Source organism: Lathamus discolor, chromosome 2, assembly GCF_037157495.1.
Source record: "Lathamus discolor isolate bLatDis1 chromosome 2, bLatDis1.hap1, whole genome shotgun sequence".
NCBI lineage: Eukaryota > Metazoa > Chordata > Aves > Psittaciformes > Psittacidae > Lathamus > Lathamus discolor.
In genome coordinates this window covers 139141260-139156288 of record NC_088885.1, presented here as the reverse complement: position 1 = coordinate 139156288, position 15029 = coordinate 139141260, and the positions used below count along the sequence as shown (strand labels likewise).

General features: G+C 42.7%; 1 protein-coding gene across 4 annotated transcripts in view; it reads right to left on the bottom strand.

The window, feature by feature from the left end:
- Positions 1-15029, bottom strand: part of GRHL2 (grainyhead like transcription factor 2) — a 67777-nt gene that overhangs the window by 29329 nt on the left and 23419 nt on the right. For 3 of the 4 annotated variants that reach the window (XM_065668711.1, XM_065668714.1, XM_065668715.1), the window contains exons 6-8: positions 12889-13045; positions 10275-10386; positions 3818-3912 (exon numbers count right to left, since the gene is read on the bottom strand). In XM_065668711.1, coding sequence (XP_065524783.1) covers positions 3818-3912; positions 10275-10386; positions 12889-13045 — 364 coding nt within the window. The remainder of the gene's footprint in view (positions 1-3817; positions 3913-10274; positions 10387-12888; positions 13046-15029) is intronic. The other variant, XM_065668713.1, reaches the window with a different exon arrangement.

Here is a 15029-nt window from a genome sequence, read left to right as displayed (position 1 = left end):
TAACTGCTGTTTGTTTCCTCATAATTTTTAAAGAACCCTTTTAAAAATACCAGACATAGCATTCAGGTTAAACCAAAGGGAGCCAACAAATCACCTTGCCCATAAATGCTGCATATTTATACTTAAAGTAAATAATGGGAGTGAAACAAAGATGGACTGTACATAAAGTGTTCTTCATAGAATCATAGAATTATAGAATAGTTAGGGTTGGAAAGGAGCTTAAGATCATCTAGTTCCAATCCCCCTGCCATGGGCAGGGATACCCCACACTAAACCATGTCACCCAAGGCTCTGTCCAACCCAGCCTTGAACACCACCAGGGATGGAGCATTCATAACTTCCCTGGGCAGCCCATTCCAGTGCCTCACCACCCTCACAGTAAAGAACTTTCTCCTCATATCCAATCTAAACTTCCCCTGTTTAAGTTTTAACCCGTTACCCCTTGTCCTATCACTACAGTCTCTAAAGAAGAGTCCCTCCCCAGCATCATTATAGGCCCCCTTCAGATACTGGAAGGCTGCTATGAGGTCTCCACGCAGCCTTCTCTACCTCACTTCCTACCTCTGCTTCCTTGCCGCACAGTATATTTCTGCATGAGAAGCATAAGGAAGAACTGGACACGGCTGTAGACATTTCCCCTCATTTCCCTGTGTCCTGCTCTGAACCACAAGCCTCACAGTGACCTCTAAACAATGGCCCCAGCACAAAAGGATGTTGTTCTAGAAAAAGATAAGGATGTGCAAGGCCCAACTCTGCTCTGCCAGAAAGCCAGGGGACTGCTTGTCCCCTCGTATCTGTTGTCGACCAGATACAGCGGAGGAAACTAGCGGAGTGGTGTTTCTGACTTTGGTGCTGTTCCCTTTGTCCACAGAAAGCAACAGTGAGATTATTCCACAGCTCAACAGTGCTGTACAAGATTCCCTCTTCCATTGAGTTGCTCTGCCAGGCAACAGTCAGAACACAAGGGACAAAGCACGGAGATCAGGAGCCAACACTCCAGTTCCCTTCATGATACTGAGTTAAGAGAGGCTTCTGCTTGTACGCTCTGAATGTCTGCTTCTCCCACGTAAGATCCAGGCGCAATGCTGCCTTACAAACCCTTAGCAGGCTCACTGTTAGCAGGCAGATCCTGGCTGTCACACCCACACTGTTACACCCTCCTCCTGAGGGGCTTCCAGGAGGAGGGTACTGCTCTGCTTGTGTGGGGGAGGAGAAATCTGGCTTTAAATCAGCTGCCCTCCAGGAGGAATAGGAAAGTGAGAAACCCGATGCTCCAGATAAGTCTTCCTAGATGCACGATTTAGTCTCCCAGGGGAGACAGGGATGTTTGGTTTGGTGATTTTTTGTTAGATGATTTCTGCTTCTTCTGTTTGATTTTTCAAGGTCGTTCCCCTGTGCACTTCCAATGACCAGTCTGTTTTCCTTCTTTCTTCCCGGGCCAGTAGAGCGCTTCATCACATCACATCTCAGAGGCCCTGGAAAGAACTGCTCTGTGCCGCTTTTGTCTGACTCCGAAGAGAAAGGCCTTTGTGCCTGTGAGGTTAAGTTTTAATCTTGAAATTGTGGTTGAAAAGGGAAAACAACACTGAGCAGAAACAATGGAGCCAGTTAAGAGATCATCATTCCAAAAGCTTAAGAAAAGAGTCTGTAATTAAGCCTTGAAATTCTTCATTTCTCTTGGATGAAGTAATTGCTGGAGAAAAAACAGCCTTCAGTGACGTGCCTCCGAGTCCACAGCTTTCAAACAACCGCAGGGCCATCCTATGGGAATCCCCAGACCCAGTGCAACTGCTTATTGTATTAGACTCTCTAACAGGAGCGAGCATGTGGGTGCGTGTATACACACGTGTGGGGAAGGAAACACTTTCGTGCATGGTGATAAGCTTTCAGGTACAACCTGATTGATGTTTGATAGCCCAATACCAAAGCATATTATGAATCCTCTTACTTTTATCAATACATTTGCAGTTCAAGCTCCTGAAAGTTCAGACATTCGATAACTAACCCCCCAAATAAATATGCATAAGCCAATTTGCATTTTAATGACTACTTCCTGCAGAAATACATGTGGCTTTCTTAACATTTTACTCCTGGCACTTTTTTAATCCAGCAACAGTAAGAGAGTCATTATTTTAACATCTTACTCTGTTATATTTCCAGTGATCATTGCAAGACTTGTATTCTTAATGTTCTGGCACCTAAGGCAAGAGCAACATGAATGGTGCAAGATCAGAAAAAATGGCCAAGCGTAACACCCAACATTAGTGGAAGTCTTGCTCCTGGATCAAAATGGTGTCTTGCTAAGTGTGGCTTGCAGCTGCAAATGTATACATGTTAAAGAACTGGCAGCACTGGCAATGGGGATGGGGCCAGTGCGGCAAGGTAGCCCTAGCCCTTGGTGCTTCTGTAAAAGCCCTTGGGAAAGTCCATTGCATTAGAGATCCCAAACCTGCATTTGCTTGCATAAGGATCACATGCATGTAGCAGTCATCTGTTGTGACTGCAGAGGACAACATACCGCTGTATTTTGAAATGTAATCACATAATGGGGGAATATCTGCAGCAGTGAGAATGTAATCATTACATGAGGAAATACAGCACCATTAGCAACCAGGACAAGCATAACTCCAAGGCCAGCTTTTGAAAGAGCTTGGTGGTTTTCAGCTATCGTATTTTCTTTAGTGCTCTATTCTTTTAAAATGTGCATCAGAGATGAAAATCGCTGTCAGTACAGACCTCAGCACCTTCAGTCAGCAAGTCAGGACAGTGAGTGTTAATGCTACCACTCTGTATTCAATGCAGTCCCTTACAGGACGACTTGCTTGCGCAATGCAATGCAATCCCTGTAATGCTCTGTTAGAAATGCAGTGAGGAATCATGCATGAAGATGTCTCTGTATTTGAAAAGATCCTTAGGATTACTTGAACACTGGGCATTTTCTATTCAACACGAAAACAGTATCAGGAGTTTGCTGAGCTCAGCAATGCTTGCTGTTTATTTCTACATCCCAGGAATTCTGCATTATCCCCACACGTTTTACACAGCCTATTTCCGGGAGACAACTTCTTATAATTACTGGCAGCTTCTCATTTCTCCTGCACTAGTCCACGCCGCTGAAACACTCTGCCACCCCTTTGGATAACCTTATCTGTGAGAAACTTGCTGAAGTGCTCTTATAAATCCCTGGTTTATAGTTCTACGGTAGCAGTCACATCCCTGAATGCAAAACCCCATGTCTGAGGGTACTCAAAAACCTGAGACAGACAGAATGCACCAGTCCTCAAAAATATGTTCATTCCCAATTACAAGGACAGTCTGTGCAAAATACAAAATAATGGCACCAACACAAGGGAAGGCATAGTCTAGCTTACAGAATATTGACTATTGGAGATGCTAATAGTACAGAAAGGAAAGAGAAAGAAAACGTTCACCTTTTGTTCTAAACTGACTTTGCAAAAAGGAAAAAAATCCTTTACGGTTTCTCAGGCAGGGCATATTTTAAATGGAAAAAAATCACTGAGAGGTCACAACTAAGAAACTGTATTGCAAGAGCCCTGCAGGCTTTCCTCAGAAGTCTCTTTGTCAGTGACACAGGTGTCAACACAACATCATCCCACCAACCATTACACACCCTCTTGCCTTTTACAGATGGTCAGAATCCCTGGGGCCAGTGGAAGACCACAATTTGCCTGGCTTTGCAGAGGCTGAGGCCTCACTTCTACCCACCCTTCTTCTTGTTAAAAAGGAGAGAAGTGGAACAGTGATTAAGGATGGATGGTACTTATATAAGGATGCCATCCTTATGGCTTTTCCTCACCTTTGCCTCCTCATTGACATCCCAGGTAAAGGACACAGCATTGAATGCGATTTCTTCAATATTCCCAATGGTATTAAAACTCTCCTTGTAATCAGCTGTAAGAAACAACAAACAAACAAAAGACTCACAAAAAAGATTTAGACTTTCTCTTTTACAATGCAGAGTAGATCTTTGCTTTTTCAGCTGGGTTGTCTAATACATCAAAACTACCACTTGTATTGTTTGTGTTGAATTATTAATAAGCTTAATTGCAAAGAGGTAATATACTGCAGCTTGAGTCTTACACATACACATCACCAGCTGATGTTCTTGCAAAATATTGCTTGCCCTTAAAAAGGAATCCGTGACTGTAGTGGGAATGAGTGGGTGCATTCATTAGCTTGGCTAAGGAATGGCCAAATCTGGAAAATTATCTAGAAGCTATTGAAACATTTAAATCTTTATGTAAATAAACAAGCTAAAGAAGGTTTCTAAAAGGCTAAGAGCTATCACTGGAGGAAATGATCAGTAGTGCACATTTCTTGTCGAGCCATTTCAAGTCTCCCAGGAATTACTGCAGTGAATGCTGGATTTCTATTTTTAAAAAATAAAACAAAACAGACAAAAAAAAAAAAAATCCTTTCCCTAACGTGTGTATGATACTAAAATAGCAAACAGACATTGTCTAACTACAAATTCTGCAGCCTCTTCACACTTCTTTCCCATGGGCTGTTAATACTATCAATGAGCTAACATTTCAGAAGGAATGCAAAGCAAGAGGGAGGAAGCCCGAATTTCAAAGATGACCCAACCCTTCCCCCAAAACAGTAAGGGTGGAGCGCCACATAAACCAGACAACTTCCAGGTCTTCTTTATAATGAGAAAGAACAAGCCTACTTTTTCTCTCCCTTTGCCAACCAAACACTTTTTTCTTTCTGATGACAGGTTAAGAGAAAGACCCAGTTTGCAAGTAAGTAATATCTGCTTAATTAAAGGAACTTCCAGATTGGTCACGCGAATGCATCAACTCTCTCTGGGACATATACATTTCCTGAGAATCCCTGAGGGCTGTAATTGGACTCAGTGTCAGGGGGCTAAGCTTACGTCATGCAGCAGTCTTGATCTAATATTGCCCAAATCCGTGCTTCAGAAGCACGCTGGTTCTTAGCTTTGTAATCAGTTAAAGAAAGAGGATGTTTTTGTATTCTATAAATATAGAAATTCTATAAACTCAAATGGTTTCAGTATTCATTTCCTTTGCCTTTCTAGAAATACACTGTTGCTCTCTAAAAAAAAATAATTTCTAAGTAATAACAATTTTAAATTCATTTATAACAAAACCATGGCTGCAATAAGAATTTTTTAACATTTGAGAGGTGGAATCAGTATACTTGTCTCTCATCACGAAACACAGGCATGCTGGCATGGGTTTGGATACAGTAAAAATTCACTGTTCTGACCATAAGAACAGCACAAGATATTTGGTGATGCAGCAAGCAAATACAGTTTGAGAGGGCAGCAGGCTTTTCATTCCCATCGTGAACTCAGATCTCCTTTCCAACTGAAGTAACTGGCTTCACTATCTTAATTCAGTGCGAGAATGCAAATAAGAATTAGAAGACACATAAGTAGTTTAATATGCATGTGCACACATCCACCCACCCCTTAAATTTATGATTCACCAGAGAGTGCCTTGTGCAACTGACTGCTGCATATGGGCGTGCTGTGTAGGTGCACTTTGGAAAGACACGAACAACATGTCTTGTAAAGACACATGTTTTCTTCTCTTAAAAGGCTGTCAGAACCTCACATCCCACCAGCCCTTCCCTTCCCCCAACACATGCCTCCACTTCCTTAATTGCCATACACAAATCTCATGGAGCATCTATGTGACATGCTGTTTAAAAGCAGAAGTGCATCCTATTCCCCTCAATTTACAGTCATTTAAAGGATCCTCAGTTGATTAAGGCAGCATTTACACCCAAGGATATCTGAAAGTTGCCAGTGTGACTACATTTTTTCCTCTTCTGCTGTTGTGATTTACCAGAAAACTGGGGTTCTTCCACATGCAAGAAAACTGCTCTACTGCAATTATTTCCTTTTTGTTGGGTAAACTGCATATTAAACTATGGCAAATTACAACATTAAACACTAATAATTTGCATGCATTACATACCATTGTAGTAGGTTTTGCATTGTGCACATAAATAATGCAAACTGTCCTGCAAAACAAATATGGGCAGGACTCTAGAGCACAAAAAACCCCAATCCAAAACTTCCACACCCACTCTTTATGTCCATGTTTGAACCCGTTCCAGTATTTGTCAGATTATGGTACTGATTCTAAATAATCAATATTTGCTGCAATCCAATATTATATTCTATGTAGAATCATCGCATAGTTAGGATTGGAAATTACCTAAAGATCATCTAGTTCCAACCCCTGCCATGGGCCCCCTCACAACCATGTCACCCAAGGCTCTGTCCAACCCAGCCGTGAACACTGCCAGGGATGGAGCATTCACAACTTCCCTGGGCAACCCATTCCAGTGCCTCACCCTCACAGTAAAGAATTTCTTTCTTATATCCAATCTAAACTTCCCCTATTTAAGTTTTAATCCTTTACCCCTTGTCCTATCACTACAGTCCCTCATGAAGGGCCCCTCCCCAGCATCCCTATAGGCCCCCTTCAGATACTGGAAGGCTGCTATGAGGTCTCCACGCAGCCTTCTCTTCTCCAGGCTCAACAGCCTCAACTTCCTCAGCCTATCTTCATACAGGAGGTGCTCCAGTCCCCTCATCATCCTCGTTGCCCTCCTCTGGACTTGTTCCAACAGTTCCATGTCCTTTTTATGTTGAGGACACCAGAACTGCACACAGTACTCCAGCTGAGGTCTCACGAGAGCAGAGTAGATTTTAAAAGAAAAAAAATAAAAGTAGTAATCCTATGTCACAGCACGACACTGTGGAAAAATCAGGGTTTTGTAGTGGAAGGGATTTTTTTAAGCTAAAAACAGTGAAAGTGCCTTCTCCTTCAAAAAAATCCACAGCAGCACTTAGGCTAAATTCTGGAAAACACCTTTCCTTCTTGCTTATTAGGTGTCAAGTCCTCAGGTTTCTTCCTCAAGTACTAAGGACTTTCTTACATGTAAGTACATGCTTATCCTATTAAAGTCAATGCATCTTCAGACCCAGTACTGCATATATCTGTTCAATCATCCTTCCTCCCAGGAGGCACACTAGCAGCCAGGACACAAAACAAATGAAAGCAGTGACCCCTGCACCTCTGGAGTGAGGGAACAAGTCACTCTATTTCCTCTGATCTCCAGAATATAACTGCAGGGCAGAAGGCAGACAGACAGATCTGTGCCACCCAGGAAAGCAGCACAAGCAGAGTCATCATCCCCATCAGAGGACAGAAGAGCTGGATCCCAGAACTAGAACATCCTAAGTTCAGACGATTCTCTGCCTGCTAAGGACCAAGTTATGCTCTAGACAAAAGGTGCATTCATAAACAATTAAAAAGGATTCACAGATGTTAAACATATGCTACAAACATTAACTTAAAGTAATACTAATGATTATAAACATGTATGGAACTGGTTACACAGATTTATGGCTATTCAGACAGTTCTGAAGACTCCCAATACATGATTAACCCTTCATATTTTCCTGCTCAACATAATTGTCTCTAAATTGGAGAGACATCAATTTGATTGGTGGACCACTCGGTGGATAAAGAACTGGCTGGATGGCTGCACGCAAAGAGTTGTAGTCAATGGCTCAATGTCCAGCTGGAGATCGGTAACGAGTGGTGTCCCTCAGGGATCCATGTTGGGACTGGTCTTGCTCAACATCTTTGTCAGTGACATGGACAGTGGGATTGAGTGCGCCCTCAGCAAGTTTGCCGATGACACCAAGCTGTGTGGTTCAGTTGCTGTGCTGGAGGGAAGGGATGCCATCCAGAGGGACCTTGACACGCTTGTGAGGTGGGCTGATGCCAACCTTATGAAGTTCAACCATGCCAAGTGCAAGGTCCTACACCTGGGACGGAGCAATCCCAGGCACAGCTACAGGTTGGGCAGAGAAGAGATTCAGAGCGGCCCTGTGGAGAAGGACTTGGGGGTGCTGGTCGATGAGAAAATGAACATGAGCTGGCCTCAGTGTGCGCTCGCAGCCCAGAAAGCCAACCGTATCCTGGGCTGCATCAAAAGGAGCGTGACCAGCAGGTCGAAGGAGGTGATCCTGCCCCTCTACTCTGCTCTTGTGAGACCTCACCTGGAGTATTGTGGGAGCAGAGAGAGGACACCTGACTCAAACTATCCAAAGGGGCATTCCACACCACAGTGTGTCATGTCCAGTATATAAACTGGGGGAAGTCACCCTGGAGGGACCCATCACTGCTCAGGCTGGGCTGGGTATTGTTCAGTGGGCGGTAAGCAATGGTATTGTGCATCATTGCTGTTTTGTTGTGTTGGGTTTGGGTTTTCTTTTTGTTGGCTTGGGTTTTTGGTTTTTATCCCTCTCTCTCTGTTATCTCCCTTTTTATTAGTAGTATTATATTGTACTTTAATTATCATACTGTTCTTATCTCAGCCAATGGGTTTAACCTGTTTTCTGATCCTCCTCCACATCCCACTGGGTGAGCAGGGGGGTGGAAGGGAGTAGGGGGAGTGAGTGAGCAGCTGCATGGTACTGAGTTGCCAGCTGGGGTTAAAGCACAACAACAATGCAGGTCCCAAAGAAAGTGAAATGTAGTTCAGAAACATTGTACTTGGTAGGAACCAGGGTCATATTTCAGTTTTCTCAAGAAAACACTAGTGAGCACATATAAGTCTTTCTTCTGAAAACGCTGAGGAGAACCCTTAAAATTCTCACATCTGTCAGGGAGTGCTGTATCAGTAATTCTTACTGCACCAGGCTTTGTTCGTATTTGCAGTCCAAATAAAGACTGGTGCGCCAGAGCGCCTCAAAAGTCAGCACAGAACTATTTCATCTCAAACTAGCGGAAACAAAACACATTCGCTTTAACACAGATAAACACACAGTTCATGCACGTCACTTGTGCTGCAGAGCACTATTTTACAGAATATGTGTCATAAATTGACTTGTTCGGGTAAGGGGACTGAAATGTGATGGTACACCACAAGTGCAGTGGAGTCAGAGGGTGTTGGCACTGCAATGGAACAAGCTCCTAAGCACATACCTTCAAAGGTATGAGCACAAGCACTACAAGCTTGTAGGGACTAGCACACAAAAACAGGCAGCCTTCAGAAATAGCTGTGGCGCGGCATACTTGCTCTTTTAACATGTCATCGTAAGAGTCATCTGGTCTGGGGTGGAGGTTTTACTCCGTAACTACCCCAAAAGACAGGGGAAAAAAGAAAACAAGAAAAGAAGCTGGGAAAACAGTTCAGCTAGAACTGTACTGGTAAGACAAGAGGCAGAGAAGAGATTCAGGAAGAGCCGCTTTAACCAAATAGCCTAACTTTAAATAATGCCAGCCTCAGTGGAGGCTGCAAGCATTTCAAAGTGGAAAGGCACTGCATGAGTAGAAACATTTAGGGACTGATCACCCTGTTCAATCACCCTGAAGTCTTACAGTGCTCTCTTCAAGTAACCCCCTTTTTTCCCCTCCTCCTCCTCTCTGCCCCCTCTCATTCCTGCCATTCAATGGTTTGGTTCCCTCAGGCGGTCAAAACAAGATAGACTTTGTCTGCTTTGGTCTTGCCGACTCCTTTGACTGGAATCTGCTGCAGATGTCTGCATGTGTAAACTGCATGTGGGAGGGGAGAAGCGCTTGATGTCTAGACACTCCCACAGATTTCAACTTCAGGCTCCTTGGCAGCAGAAACGTGTTCTTCCTTTGCTAAAATCTCCCAAGCATGCGGATAGGGCAGTTGTGGCTGAAATTGGCTTGTAAATACTGTGGATGGGATGAGCAGTAAACAGGTCTCTCTGGAGAGCACACCACAGCTCACTTCTTCACTTCTCCCTGACACCAACAGGACCCCAAAACTGGGGTGCACGAGTCCTGTGTGCTCCTTTGTGGTCACCATATTGATGGCATCTTCACTCTCAGGCTGCACTTACACACCTGATTAGCTAACATAAGTGTTATGTGGGCTGCTGCTGTTACTGGATCAAAGAGCGCATCAGCCTTTGAAAAATAAAGGAAACAAACACTGCCACTCCTGCAGAGGTGCAGACCTTGACTTCCTAGCAGCAGAAGGTGAAACACCACTAAATATGGATGCAAGAGGCAGCTCTTCTTTGTGACTACTGAAAACAATTCCTTCTGCATCCTGCTTCATAGCGCCCATAGCCTAGTCCTAGCAGGGACGAGCCATTGCTAAAAACTGTGGTACAAGCCTTGCAGCCATTGCCAATATATCCCACCACATCCCAATGTAAGATACTAGAGCTTCCCACATCCTTCAATCTTCCCTGCAACATCTGGAGATCGTCTTATACTCACCAATGTCGAGGACCCTCTGTTTAGCTGTGTGCTGCCGAGAATGCCAGTATTTCCAGTATTTCAGCTGTTCGTCCCTGTTCTTATCCTCACTGAAAACAACCATGACCACGCTCTAAGAAAACCAACACCAGAAATTGCATCAGTTAATACAATTAATAGTCAGATACACAAAAATTAAAATCTCTGATATGCTTCTAATGCTGATCAAGTCACCACCCTCTCCCAGTATATTGGTTGTAAAAGATCACTGATTTTTGTTCCAGTGCAATATCGCCGTGCACTTAAAGACTCAGGGCAGAAGAAATATAGTTTGAAAATAATGCAGGGCCTAGAATTATGGGTTTGATAGTCCAAATAGAATTTAGTTGCATTCTTTGATTTAAGAAGTCTAAGTTCCCTTAAGTAAAAAGCGGTCACTTCAAAGTCAGAGGATTCCCCAGTTCCAGTTCTGATCCAAGACCAGTCCAGTTGTTGGAATTCAGATTCCTTGCCACTCTGGAAGATGACATTACACTGTAAAAGGAATGTGTTCTTATGGAGTTTAGGCTCACTGGCTAAAGGTAGGACATTTTCAAGTTTAGCATACATAGTCCAAATACCCTTTCTTGAAGCAGGACTCTTGCATACATGCATTAATGACAAAATCAGCATGACTACTGAGTTTTGCTGAGCTTTTCGTCAGTTCAAGATCTGGATTCCTTTTATTAAACTGTGTGATTCAAAGGGAACAAATGGAAACTTCAAGCAAAACTTTGCATGTTTGCACTTTTTTTAAAAGCCCTGTTGTAGGCAAGCAAAACAAAAAACCCCACAAAATAGTGAAAGAATGCTCATAATAGGTAAAATGAAGTGAAAAGAAATCACAGAGAACAGAAATTTAAATACTTCTAAAGATCCTCTTTTGTTTCCATTTTTCATTTAACCCTGAGTCACTAAGCTCATAAAAAACATCATCAAGCTGTTTCATAAGCCAAGGAGCTGGATCACAATTGATTCATGATTTATGACCCTTCACACAATCACCACCATAACTCTTCACATGCTTTGTGACCTTCCCCATTCCACCTATAAAAGCTGAATGTCATCATTGCGCCTCCCATGCCTTGCTACTTACTGTGTGGGTATATGTGTGGATGAGTCCTGAACTATGCATGGGCATACTGGCTGGCCATCAAGTATGTGCTGGCTGGCCAGCTGATGCACTAACCAGAACTGACAGTATAGACTGCAGCTCTTCCACCAAGACAATCTTTCTTCTCCATGAAACACTTCTATGGAACTTACAGAGGTTTAATACTTTTGAGAACCTCTTACACCTATCAGGTTTGTATGGAATTGGCAATAAATTCAACAGTTCCTTGGCTGGGAGCCTGACAAACAGAACATGATCATGAAAGTATGAAAGTTGCATGTGGTTTCACAATCTTCTGTAAACTGTATATCCTCTAAAAGAAATGGTCTCTTCTTTACAATTTTCCATTCTATGATTCTGCTGCCACAGCTTCAAAACTCATATGGCTGCACACTGAACAAGACTTATGAGGACTGGTTTTCAGCCAGACCAGTGAGCTCCCAATTCCTGTTGTGGCTGTACAAGTACTACAGCTGGCACCACAAAGTGGGAAGGAACGAGCAGCTGGCAGGCAGAGAGACTTTTCAGCAGCAAAGAAGTCTTAAATCAGCTTCAGCCAACAATGAAACACCATCATCAGCCTCATGTCCCTAGGAAACCAGGCTGAAAATTAACTGCTGTTCAGGTTTACAAATGATCGCTTCTCTTTAGGAAGTCTCTCTAAATTTTATGTATGACAGAAACATAGATTGTTGTCTGCTTCACATTGGCTTTCACTGGTTCCTTCGACTAAAGTCACAATATCTTGCTGGTATGTCATCTATTTGGATGGAAATACTTTTGCAGCCTCATATATATACAGCCCTTCCAGCTTCAGGGTGAAATTTGCAGGGCAGCAACTCTGAAGCTCATCGTTCATTCCAAGGTTACTGGGTTAGGATTTGCTTACTCAAAAACATTACCAGGGAAAACAGAAGGCCTGTTCACCAGGCAGATGTTTCTGAGTACTCAAGCTCTGAGTACGCTACCTATGGAATCTAAGATGCAAGTAATCCATTTTGTCGTACTTCTGGATGAACATCAAGTGAAAGCTCACGCTTATGCTATGTAAATTATTTAAAAGTCATGTCACAAACTATGGCTTCAATTCTTCACATTTTGTCTGAAAAGCAGCTGTTGAAGAGCATGAGTGAGTGAAGATGGACTTACACAGCAGATGCAGCAATTCTTTGACTTTTTCTTTAATCACAGCAAAGGTTAATTCACCAATGTCAAGTGCGGTATCTGTGCAATTACCATTCTGCCAATTAATAAACTGAGGTAGATATGTGTATGATTGACTCATAAGATCACACTTCAAAAAACAGACCCCAAGATATTTGAGAACATCACCAATATGACTCTCCCACCTCCGCACGAGGTGTAACAGTAAGTTTGCTTTGTCCTCTCCCACAAGAAAAAACATAATAATAAAACCAACCAACCACAACCGCATTTATCTGCAGAACTGCATTCCCATCTAGGAAAGAAATGGAACTATACCCTGACTTTGCTGATGGGATGACGGAAACATTTGTTGTCACCCGTCTCGCTCAGGGTGATGGCATAGAACTGTCCTTTGTTCAAGTAGGTCATGGGCCCCTCCCCTTGCTTCTGACGCAGAGATTTGGTAGCTTCTAGTGTGTACTGAAAAGTGCTGCTGAAAAGACAGGGAGAGAAACACCAACAAAATCCACATCACTTTCTCCTTTTCTATTTGTCTCCATTTATTACTTATTTCATGCATTGTATAAGCAAGGCAGAAGAAGCTAACAATAAAATTGCAAGAAAAGGTTACACAGGTATTTAAAAAAGTAATTTTCTTTTTCCAAGTCCATCATATCTGGCAATCAAGCATAAAACTATCCGGACTTTGAGTCTCTTGGATCAAAGACTACATCTTTACTTCCTCTGAAAAGAATTACGAAGTACAAGACTACATACCCACAGTAAGAGTGTCAAATACCAGGAGGGGATTTAGTATGATTTGCAGGAAATCAGCTACTTCCACAGACATTTAAACTTAGGAGCATCACAAAAAGGGAAACAACAACAAAAAAAACAAACAAAACATCCCCCCCCCCCCCCAATAAACAAAATATGGACATGGAGAATGGAAAGTCCAACCGTTACTTTCAGCACAGTGCAGAGAAGGACTACAACCAGAAGGTTCATTTGCTTAAAGAGAACATGCAATCAATGTTTTTACAAGCAGTCTTTTCACAATTAATCAGAACAAAGTACCTGCATTTAGTTGTATCTGCAATCAAGTAACCCTCCTTTAGAAAAAGACAAAAATTAGAGAAAAAGAGTTTGCTCTTGTGGTAGAAGTCAGATTTCAGAAGACACTCCTTCAAAGGAGAACCTTCCACCTTTAAAGCAGCTCTTAACCCATGAAATGTCAAAGCTCCTTTAACTAGTGAACTGTTAGCTGAACACAATTCTCAAAAAGCCTCTTCCAGCTGCCTCCTCCAATAACGGGCTTGAACAATAATCCAATAAAAATGATGCCTGCAGCTCCTCACATTCTCTTAAATGAAAAAAATAATGTTAACCTTGCAGAATCAATCTCTTCAAACTGCATTTGGAAGCTTAATGCAAAGAGTCATTTGCAGGATGTCCTCACAAATTGGAGTTATGGGGGGAAGCATTTTCACAAAGGTCCTAATTCAGCAAAACTGTTCAAGCAATACTGGAGTAGAACTAAAAGGATGAATATCCTGGTCTAAAACAAGAATGTATGTTTAACTTTCTAGTTTAAGCAAATACTCTGGATCATCATAACACTGCCACAGCAATATGGAAATAAAGGGAAGACAAAAACATTTTTAATTATCCAATAGAAAAAACAAAAATCACTAAAATGCATGAATACCATTTAAACCCCCACTGAAGAGAACACAGAAGAAAAAAAATGTGATCCACTGTAAGAAGTTTCAGAAGGTTTAGTATCAATTATTTATTTTAGTATCATTCAAGCAAATGAAGACAATTTCTAAGTGCTTCTCAGCTTATAAATGGAAATCCAGTCGTTTTTCTAATTGCTTAAAAGTTACAAATCAGAACAAAACTAAGGTAAAAAACAAAAAGACTTCACTTAAGGTAAAAACCTATACCTATTCAACCCACTGACAACTGTACCAGCACTTCCCAAGAATGCAGTTGCTGCTGACACAAAGGTTTTTGCACACAACATGAAGGCAGCATGAAGGGGACTGCACTCTCCTCCACTGCTGCCCACCATGGTGTGTGCTGGTGCAGTCCCTGAGTCCTGTGTGCAAGGGGAGCAGAGGCTCTGTTGACAGTGGCAAGCAGTACATGTCCATCCAAGCAGACTGGAAGAACAGAACCACTGGTACTGTGGACCCAGCACCCACCCTGCTGCATATGCTTGTCCAGCAGGTTGACCTCCTATCAGCAGTGGGGGCACATCCTCAGATCTCGTGTCACACAAAGAGGCTGCAGGTTGCACGCAGCAAGGCGCCTACCAAACATGCTGAGTGCCCTGGGAGATGCACCTCAAAACCTCGTTCCAGACAGAAGGCCTGAAGAGGATGTGTACTGAGAAGGGATTCAGATAAACTAAAGGCAGACACAGTGTCTTAACAGAGCTGCCTACAGTCTGCCACAGTCTGGTCTTCTGT